We start from the raw sequence: 11194 nt of genomic DNA, 5'->3' as shown, positions 1-11194 counted from the left end.
CCGGGAATGTTACTCAGCAGGAGAACAAGTTGTTGTTTAAAGGTGTTTAAAGGCACCGAAGTCAGTCCAAACAGAGGACCAACAGAAAGGGAACTCATGTTGTGAGTTGACCCAGTTCTCTTTCTGGTCCATCTCAGCTCAGATGTGCAGTATCATGTGGTCTAGCCGGTTAGGGTCGTGCCAAAATCCCAATATATATTTTATTACATGAATAAAGTTCTCAATTAAGCTCCAAACTGTGGATACCTTCGGGCATATGTGCCGCATTTTGTCAGACAAAGACCACTGGCATCTTCTACGGTATCTTCACTCTCAATTGTCGACTGCAGATGTGGACATTCATAAAGTCTTGGGGACATTTTTAAATATTATTTAATATTAATTCTAGTTTTTTTTTCTTTCTAATTAATCAAAGATATTGTTGAAAAAAAGTCAAATTAGGAATAAACCCCTTGTATCTTGGGGTGCTATTTCTGCTATTTCTGGTGTGGTTATAGTGCCCCCAAGCGCCACCCCCCCTCTCCCCTCCACTCCCCCACCGGCACTGTTTCTGCTGAGAAGCAATTACAGAGGAATCCACTTGTGAAGGAACAATAGTACAATGAGCCCTCGAAGACGTTACTTATTAGGTCCCGCTGAATTATTTTGAGCTCAAACAGTCTGGCAACGCAGCCCTGCAAAGGAAGAGAGCGGTATATATATATATATAAAGGAAATAAAACATTAACACAAATATTAAACGCAGCAAAAATTATGATTAAAAGAGAACACAGAAAAGAAGGGACTTTTTAGTCTGACATAAAATGTTCAGTACGTCAGTCCCCGGACGTACGCTCCCACGTGTCCTCTCTCTTTTAGGTGGACTTTGTGGGAGGAGTTGAAGCCTTCTAGCTCCACCTACCATCTGCCTATTGGTCACCTCCACCTATATAAAGAGACTTCGGATGGTCTTCAGGATGTCCCCAGGGTCTGCTAGGCCCTTACTCTTCTGGGAGGTCCCCAGGGTCAACGGAGATCTACAAGGAGCTTCGTTGGGGATCTCATTTGTGTGTCTTGTTGCGTTGCTAGCCTGTGTTAGCCTGTTAGTTTTACGTGCCCTTTTCGTTAACTTTTGTGCGCGTTTGAGTTGTCCCTGCTGGACCGTCCCTTCCTTTAGGCTGTACTGATGTTGGTTAGCTGTGCTGAGTCCGCTGTTTTATTGTACCGGTTAGCTCACTGTTGGTATGCTTCGTTTGGTTGGGTATGAACCAGTGGACGTCCTCCTCTCCACACCCTTGTCACATTTCTTAGACCTCTAGCTCAGGTTAGGAGTATAACACAGTGACAAGTACCAAAGTGTGATGCTAGTTGGGCCTTTTGTAAGTCGCTCTGGATAAGGTGGTAGTGGCCTAGTGGGTAACACACTCGCCTATGAACCAGAAGACCCAGGTTCAAACCATCGTGTCCCTGAGCAAGACACTTAACCCTGAGTGTCTCCAGGGGGGGGACTGTCCCTGTATCTACTGACTGTAAATCGCTCTGGATAAGGGCGTCTGGTAAATGCTGTAAATGTAAACAAAGCTGCTGACTGGCAAAGCACACGTGTGCGGCAGAGACAAACCGGGCCAGATGAAGTGCAAACGTAGTGCTGCTGTGCCAAATGCGAGGTAATATGTTCCAAACAGAGAAGAGCCAGAGCGTTGTGCGCCAGTCCGGGGTTCGGTAGGTGTCTGACCGCCAATATCAGATGGGTGATCAGTATTTATTATTCCTGGACTACAGTGTCGTATTGTTAACTGACGAGAGATGTCGGGATGTGAATGTGGGGTTTTTTTTTTTTTTTGCTTCTCTTGTGATGTGCGCTTTGCAAAGATAGAGGAGTGGGTCTATTTTTAAAAATGCTAATTCGAGTGGCTGCCTGGTCTCAGCTGGGCGGCTGGAACAAGGGGACGAGTGGCACCAGGTGCGCTCTTATCAGCCCCCGTCCCGGGCGCTACGTGGCCACGGAATCGTGTCGCTGTGGGGATGGCAGGCGCCCGAGCGCTGAGCTGCGATGGGCAGCCGCTGGCCGCGGTGCTGACTGGTCACCTGTCACTCGCTCCTGTCACCTCGCCAGTCGCGCCACAGCCCGAGTGACAGACACATATATCTTCGTATTTCTGATGGGCACCATGTTCTTTATATTCAGATGGAAGCACCTTTGGCTTTGATTAAAAAAAAAAAATGCATTCACGGTTTAAGAAGTCGTGTGAAGTCACAAAATTAATTTCAGCGCCAAGCAGCAGAGTTTTTATTTCCTCATGACGTTGCTGAACCCAGACCTGACCAAGCGAAGCCACCATAGATCACAACACTGACTCCTGTACGGTAGGGACGACGCATGACAGACGCATTACTCTGGAACAGGGTCAGTCTGGCCTGATCTGATCACATCACCTTTTTCTATCGATCCACTGGGCAGCCATGACCGGGGGGGTTACGGCGCTTTGCTCAGTGGCACCTTAGCGGCTAGGGATTCGAACCGGCAACTTTCCAATTACGGGTCCAGATTATAATTAGTACAACCAATTTTTTATTATTTTTTTTTTTTATTTTAAATATCCCAAGCTGCATGTGGGCATGTGTCGGAGAGCGAAGCGATGCTTGCAAATCTGGCCTTTTAAATGGGATTACGCTGGAGTGAAACAATAAGCCCAAAGTCTGACAGAAACCTGCTGCACATTCCTACTGGTCCAAGAGGAAAAAAGGACGCGAGGGGAAAGAGAGGACGCACCTTGAAGCACTCACGGCCAACGCTTGCGCGCCCGTGTTTACACTACCAGCACTCAAGGCTTTTATCTCCCGTCGACACACCTTCCAAATGGACAATCGTTCGCATGCGCCGTTTTAATTGCGGTAGGGAGGCCGAGGGACCGCAGGGGTGCGATTGCTCTAATGCACCTGCAAGGGGTGAGAGGGCCCAGAAGCGCAAAAAAAAAAAAAAAAAAACAGGGAGCAAATATTCTCCTTTCACAGGCGCCGCACTCTGCTTCTCAGAACGAATCCAATGGCTGATTAAGAGTCCCGGAGGTTTATTGTCACGGTGTATGTGATTTGACCCCCTCAAGCCATACAGGGAAAAAAAAAAAAAAAGGAAGTCGAGGGTGAAACACAAAAAAAAAAAAAAAAAAAAAAAGCATAAAGTGATTTTTTTTATTAAAAAAAAAAGTGAACAAAGCAGTAGTGAAGGTTAAAAAAAAAAAAAATACTAAATATATTTCTTGCATGGGATTCTTCGAAATGGATCCATCTTACTCTCCATAACTGCCAGAGTGGGGATATCCAAACTTGGTAGAGTGTATGTCTCAATATTGTTATTAAAAATAAAAAAAAACCTAGATCTGAATGAAATATTCATAATATTTAAGAATATTATTATGCTCTATTGGATTCAGGTCTGGGGAATGGGCGGGACAGTCCATCAATGTCTTCGTCACATGAGGTCTAGCATTGTCTTGCTTTATTGAGCAGTGCATATATACGCAATCACAGACTTAGAAATAAAAAAAAACAATAATAATAATAAAAAAAGTTAGTAGTGAGTGTCAGAGTCGTTTAAACAATTTCTGATGCACTGCAATAAAATTAGAATTAGACACAAATGGCATGAAAACTTCCCTGTGCCCTCTGTAGTCGCTTTAAATTGCACTTCTCAACAAAAGGGTGTGTGTGTGTGTGAGTATGTATGTAAAGAGAATGTCCATCTACAAACTACTACCAATGAGCCCCAACTTTGTAAACCCACACCTAGTAAGAAGAATCGCTGTCTTTAAAGACCTAAAATGCAGACTGTTGTTCTGGAGTGAAAAAAAATACAAACCAGACAGCAGGAGGAGCAGAACACAGTTTATTAATAATCTATTAAGATCTTGTTAATAGAAATCACTTTAAAGCCAAATTCAAAGTTTTGCTGCACAGAAAAAATTACATATAAAAAAAAAAAAAAAAAAAAAAAAATAGCAATAAATTTAGCGTCTGTGTGCACGGTTCTGCTCCGGTTCTTCTGATGTTCCCTGTGGTCCCCTCAGGCTCCTCTAGCTGTTGTGGCCCTGCAAAGCCTCGGCCATGAAGAGCTTGCCCAGGTTCTGAGATGTAAACTCCTTCACAGTCTGGCAGTAGGTGTTGATCTGACCTGCAGGTGGTGAGAAGAGGGGCGAGGTGAGCTTCGGGTGCTATGAAGGACAGGACAGCCCAAGCGACACGCCCTTCGTGAGCTCCGTTATGTGGTGGAGGCGGGGTGCCTGCGGCCCGCGTGATTGGCTTTCTGCTCGGTGGAGTGGAGGGGTGGGCGTGCGGCCGGATTTAAAAGCTCTTTAAGAGACAGTGAGGAATGAGGGTTCCCCTACCGACCCCATAGACCCCACTCCATCACTTGCAGAAAAGCAGACACCCCGCCTCTACCAGCTGACAGTTTAAAACGGTTAAACTCCAGTGTACTCGTTGCCCCCAGAGACCTCCATGCCCTCCTTAAAAAATAATTATTTTATTTTAGCACCACGTGTACAGCCGGTATTAACTATAGTGATTCATTTGGACACGGGTGGACAAAAAAAAAACAAAAAAAAAAAAAAAACGAACTTTTTGTTCCCCTCTACAGTTCACCATATACAGTATAAAGATGGTTTGGGTATTCTCTCAAAGACTGTAGGAAGTTAAATATTTAAAAATGAACAGATCGTCCCATCTGAGCCTCTTCCCCACAATTGCCTTAGTCAATTTCAAATATGCAAACTTTGCAATTAATTGATATTAAACTTATATATTAATATATTTTATATATACACATACTATACTTCTACTAAACATGCATGTGAAGTTATGCAATAAACAAAACCGGGCAAAAAAATTTGCGTCTCTCCAAATCAGGGAGCTTTTGCCGGGATGGTAGAATGTCACACTCGTCTTCTTGCCACCACCTTAAGATGGACGACGGGGACTGTTTCAAACTGTCCTGAAGGTTTATTCTGAACACCGTCTTATCCTTCACTCATGTTAATGAGCATCTAAAATCAAGCAGAGTTTAATGATCGCAATAGCGACCAAAGCAGCCATGAAGGTAAGAAGATGGAAAAACATACTGATCCAACAAATGCTAAATATGTTTCTTGCATTGGATCAAAATGGCTCCATAACCGCCACAGTGGGGACGTCCAATCTTTTGACTGGTCGAGCATGTTGTTGTTATTTTTGATTTTAGATATATGTATCACACAATCACAGATATAGAAAATAATGGAGAGCCCTACTGGACATAAAAGGTGGTCTGTACCATCTGTCATACCACGCCGATACGGTGGGATTTTAGCCCGCCGCTTCCTGGCAAAGAATACTAATGGGTGGAACGGATCGATGTTAAAGACCGCCGGCTCTGCAGGGCCTTCCTTGTTCTAATCTTCAATCTTCAATAATGCCCCTAACCGTAACGAACTAGTCAATCAGCAGAGCATAGAGCCACACCCTTCGGCCGAGGCTGCGCCCAACAAATCGATATCAGGATGTGGCGTTATTATACTCTGCGTAATACAAGTATGGATACGGTAATGTCTGTATTGATAATTCATTTGAATGTGATTTGCCCTGAACACTGGTGAGGAAAAAAAAAAGATGCTCAAAACGATATTAGGTTTTGTTCTATGGCATTTTAATACAAGGTTTATTATTTCTTTCCTGCTTATTTGCTTTTAATTGTAATGATCTGGGTGCCTGGATATACACTCGTCTCCACATCCAGTTCAACATATGCGGTACGAAATATTTGACGTGCTTGAGCACTTCCTATCGTTTCGGGATAAAAAAAAAAAAAAGTTTTAGACGCCCTCCACAATTTGATCAGGGCCATTACTTTTATCACTCTCACCTGCTCCAACAGGACGTGATATTACGGGGCTAATTTACGGCGGGAAAAAACGTGAGCTGCGATGGAACTGGTCTCGGGGGCCCGGCAGACGCGGGCGGCCAGATTTCTAACATATTATTTTAATAATCAGGCCAGGGTCTCGATATTTAAAATAAAGGGCATAAATTACCCCGGCAGGCAGACAGTCTCCGCAACTTCCAGGGGGAATATTGCAAGCACAAATTAACAACGCACAATTTGGAGTCAAAAAAAAAAAAACAATGTTAAGAGGCAGCGATTAATGGTGCCTGGGGTTCCCACTCCCTCAGGATTTAGAAGAAAGTTCCTTGCGGTTGAGAAAAATGGATCCTCGTTGAGACCAAGCTCACCAAAAATCAAATAATTTGCTTTATATGTATGTATTTCTTTATAATATGTGCATTTAAAAGTGCATGTGTGTGAATTGTGGTAACGGAGGTCATCTTTACAGCCATTCCTTTATAGTGTAACACCGCAGTGAAATGACTGGTTCCACAATGTGCTGACTAATTAAGAGCCTCCAAGCATTCTAATTTAAAGTATTTGAAAATTAACATCAACGTCATTAACATTTGCCATGAAAACTTTCTAGGCTCATTCATCCCACACAGACACACAAGCCCCGCCCCCTTTTCATATCCTAAACGCCAATTCATGTTTTGAACAGAGGATTCATGTTAATTTGATGGCCGGTGTAGTAATGATACCTACCCCAAACATATGTATGCAATGTGCAATTAGGTCAAAATTCATGGTAAACATGGATGTGATTTATTTAATCGTTAATGTGGGAGGGGCTAGTTTATTTGGTGGATGAGCAAAAAAAAAAAAAATCCTTCCTTCAAACTCCGGTACAAACCAGCAATACCGTCTGATTAGCAACGTTCTGAAGTCGCACTGGATAAGATGTTTGTCCAGCACGACACTTAACCCACCTGCGATGAGCAGCGTGTCCATGCGGGGCGGCGGCTGCGGGGGCTTGAACATCTTGCTGATGTCCTCCTCGGGCAGCGGCGGCTCCCCGCGACTCTGCCTCTGAGTGTTCTCCTGCTGGCGCCTCTGGATGTACTGTGGGGGTGGGGTGGGGTGGGGTGGGGGGGGTGGAGGAGATACGTGAGCGGGCTGTTAGCGCAAAGCGGACATCTCTGGTCATTAACCTAACTGTGCCCTGGGGCTGAAGTAATTTGGGAGGAAAGAGAAACAACGGTGATTAACCAGTGGCGGACAGGGAAGGGAAAAAATTATAAATAAGAAGAACCCGAGAACCTGAAGAGGAGGGAGGCGGAAGCCTGCATGGGGTGATACACTGTCAGATGTTAAAGAAAACGTTTATACCGAAAATTAACGTGCCAAAAATAAGAGCCAAGGAGTCAAAGTCTACATTTACATTTACAACGTGCTTCCATGTTACCATGGATGAAGTGGTCAGTTCTGGTTCACCAGGACCCCCAACTATGAATCTTTTTATTCACTCTGTTCTAGTTTCTATACAGAAGTCAGACAAGAAGAAGGTCACAAGTTCATCTAAATCTTCTCTAAAGAGGAAGGTCTTGAGCTGCCGTGTGAAGGTGCTCAGTGACTGAGCTGGAAGTTCATTCCACCACCGAGGGGCCAAGATGGAGAAGAGTCTAGATGAACGTCTTCCTTTTACCTTCAGAGATGGAGGGACCAGGCGAGCAGTACTGGAGGCTCGGAGTATACGAGGTGCAGTGCGAGGTGTAATAAGGGCTGTGAGGTAGGATGGTGCTACTCCATGTCTGGCTTTGTAGGCCAGCATCAGTATTTTGAACCTGATGCGTGCAGCTACTGGGAGCCAGTGGAGGGAACGTAGCAGAGGGGCGGTGTGGGAGAAAGTTGAAGATCGGTCGTGGTACATGGAGGTAGACCAGCTAGTCGGACCTGGGATTGCTGATACTAATTGAATAAACGGTACCTTTTACTGTCTCTGATCATTTTCAGTTTACTAAAAACTGCATAAAATACCTAATAGTATAATCATTGTAATGGGAAAATAGTGCAATGACATTTACGACATTTACCAGAAGGTCTTTTCCAAAGTGACTTACAATCAGTGGTTACTGGGACAGTCTTGCTGAAGGGTTCATATGTTCATATAGCGACTGCGGTATAAAGTGCGACAAAGCCCTCGTGTACATTACAGGACCGGGGGGTCGAGCCCACGCTCATTATTGAGTCCGTTTATTAACTAGTTTATACAGAAACCAAACCACTGGGGACGCAGGTGAGGTTCTTGGTGCCGGCACCAAGCCCGGGAAGGTTCCTTCAGCGAGGGCTCCCGGGGTAAAACCTTTCACAGGCCGGCTGATCCGTTGTGGCGACCCCTGAATTTTGTAGAGCGGACCGACTTGTAACTGATGAATCACAAGTCTGGATGAATAAATCATGAGTATTCATGATTAATATGCAAATGTAACCAAGGTTAACTGGATGAAATGAATGAAAGCTTATGGAAATGATAACCAGCCATTGCTTTTATTGCAGCAGGTTCACTGCGTACTTTCCGAAAAAAGTGAAGATCAACGGACTGAACCAGCACCTGGCGTCTTGTTCAAAGCCAATAAGCTTGAGGCCTTTGTGGCTAGAATTTCTAATTTAATATAGAAGATTTTATTTTAAAATATATTATTTTAAGTAGCTTATGGTAAGCACCAGAGGGTGGGGGCCTGAGCTGGATATGAATAATGCAAGGCACTAAAATTTCAATGCATTTGTCTCATTAAAATGTTGAAAACATCTCCAAAGAATGTCCACACACACCAAGGTGCAATAATCTGAACAACATTTTAAATCACATCCACTTCACCTCGAACCCATCGCAGCAGAACAAGAGACGAGCAAATAAACAGCGAGAGCAACGACTCCCCTGATCCGCAATTTACAAGAATCATTAACATCTTGCTGAGAAACACTGCTCATATCTACTCAAATTATGGCTCTCGTTCATAACAGCCAACCAATCAATAGCATCCTCATCACCTTCATTAGCAGGCCCTCGCGTAATTAACGCTCTATTGGCAAGGCGCTCGCTCACTTCACCATCGCCCCGCCCCTGAGTGGTGGGGAACCTGATGTTTCAACACCGCCACACTGTCTGTGTGCATCAAGTAGAAATGTCTATGAGTGGAGGACGAAATAAGGTCAAAGGAGGACAAAAAGGTGGTAGTAGCCTAGCGGGTAACGCACTACCCTATGAACCAGAAGACCCAGGTTCAAATCCCACTGTGTCCCTGAGCAAGGCACTTAACCAGGGGGGGACTGTCCCTGTAACTACTGGATAAGGGCATCTGGTAAATGCCCTAAATGTAAAAAATATATATATATATATTTCAGATATATTGAAAATTGAAGATATTGAAGTCATGTCTATAAAAAACAGTAAGTGCAAAAATTGCACTGAAACGTCAGGACATTAAATAACACATTTATGTGAAGAGTTTAATTATGCTCTTCCATGTAGACTACAAGTGGCAATGGACAGAGAGGGGAAAAGTGCCAGATATGATTCGTTTTCAAATGCAGCAGGATTTTTTTTCTGGTTTCTTTTTCCCTCAAAGTAAAAAAATAAATAAATAAATAAATAAAAAATAATAATATAAAAAAAAAACTTTTCAGCATTTTGGCATTAAAGTTTGTTCCTCTATCAAAGAAAAGTGTCAATAGAAATAAAAAAAAAGAAAAAAAGAAACACGTAACGTAAAATACTTTTTATTCATTCGACTGAGCGCTGAACGAGCTATTGATCCACAACTCGACAGACCTGCTGTGATCTACAATCTTTTGGATCGCTTTAAGCAATCGCACTCTTGCAGAGCTGATTTAAAATGACATTACCCTTTATCCAGACACAGTTGGAGGGGAAAAGGAATGTTAAAAAAAAAAAAAAAAAAAAAAAAAAAAGTGCCGAAGAATAAAACCAGGAGAAGAATTTGAATTCCTTGCATTAGAGAGTTCACACGGACAAAACCACGTGATAAGGACACGGACACCGTGGCTGAACTCTGCAATGACATTTTCAGAATGAAAGGCCAGTTTGAAGGAATAAAAATGGAGGGAAAGAAAGTGCGTGTCCAAGCTTGGACAGAGGGACCAGATGTACAACGGTGCGTTGCAAGACCCTTCCATGCCACGCACCAAAAATCAAAGAGCATTGTAGAGCAGTAGAGGGACACAGCAGTTTGGGGACACCGGAGGACAGAAGACTAACTGAATGAGGAGAGATAAACAGGAGGCACCATGGTACAGTGACACAGGCTGCAGACCGTTCACATAATGTAGCGACAGGCAGCTTCTGGGCCGATTCATACGGAATTGTTTTCATCTCCCTCTGCGCTGCTACGGTCTCAAGACAGTTTCTGGCAAAATTGCTCAACCATTATACCTTTTTAGCGGTGATGGCAGGGAAAACTCGCCAATCTGCAGACAATTTCGAATTACCATTAGGCTATTAAACTGTCACATTATGAGCGCAGACTAAAAAAAAAAAAAAAAAAAAAAAGCTGTACTGCAGGCAAAGTAGGCGTGGTTAATGCCATCTCCAACCTCACGATCCAGCCACATAACGTGTTTTATAACTATACCTCATTTTCAAACTCGATAGGCATCACATGACATTTCTACGCTGCCAACATCCAGAACACAGTTGACAGAACTACAGCACCCAAAAATTTCCCTCCTTCCCCGTGGTGAGATATGGCTGAATAATCCACTCATAATCACTGTGAAGTCCACTTTCTGTTGCTGCTTTGTGTGCACGTCCTGCTGGGCTGAACGCGTTCGGTCTGTGAAGGCCGTTTGTGTGCTCACCAACGCACCAACTTTAATCTATGCATGTACATCACAAAGCATTAGAATTTGCATGTTCGAAGGCCAGATGACACGCACAAATCCAGCAAAACGTTGGCGACTAACATTAACCTGCACACTGATGCGCACGTAGCTTATCATCTTTCCACATGGGATGGCTGTATAACGGCCACTGATGCACAATCAAGCTAGTCCTGCAACATATTCTGTCCATGAACGAACAGTAATCTATAAAATGACAATACTAGCTTTTTGACAACACATTTAAATAGAATAGTTGAAATGACACAAAAAAAGAATTAAGACGTATCTGTGTAAAAACCTGTCGACGAGTTGTTAAAAGGCTTTTAACAAGGTGAAGTAATTGCCCTTCCACACATGCACAATGAACAAACTGCTTTTGGAAAAAAAATAAAAAGTTGCGGGAAGGTGGTTGAACACAATAAATATTCACGATGTGCTTTAGGTTGATAACTC

General features: G+C 43.4%; 1 protein-coding gene across 1 annotated transcript in view; it reads right to left on the bottom strand.

The window, feature by feature from the left end:
- Window positions 1-3851: 3851 nt before the first annotated feature.
- Window positions 3852-11194, bottom strand: part of LOC114770186 (eukaryotic translation initiation factor 3 subunit H-B) — a 46775-nt gene continuing 39432 nt past the window's right edge. Inside the window, exons 7-8 of the mRNA XM_028963887.1 lie at window positions 6829-6961; window positions 3852-4150 (exon numbers count right to left, since the gene is read on the bottom strand). Of these exons, the coding sequence (XP_028819720.1) occupies window positions 4053-4150; window positions 6829-6961 (231 nt within the window). The 3' untranslated portion in view covers window positions 3852-4052. The remainder of the gene's footprint in view (window positions 4151-6828; window positions 6962-11194) is intronic.

The sequence above is a fragment of the Denticeps clupeoides genome, chromosome 20 (genome assembly GCF_900700375.1).
Source record: "Denticeps clupeoides chromosome 20, fDenClu1.1, whole genome shotgun sequence".
NCBI classification, from domain to species: domain Eukaryota; kingdom Metazoa; phylum Chordata; class Actinopteri; order Clupeiformes; family Denticipitidae; genus Denticeps; species Denticeps clupeoides.
The sequence above is the reverse complement of the archived record's forward strand: the minus strand, read 5'-3'. Positions and strand labels throughout refer to the sequence as shown.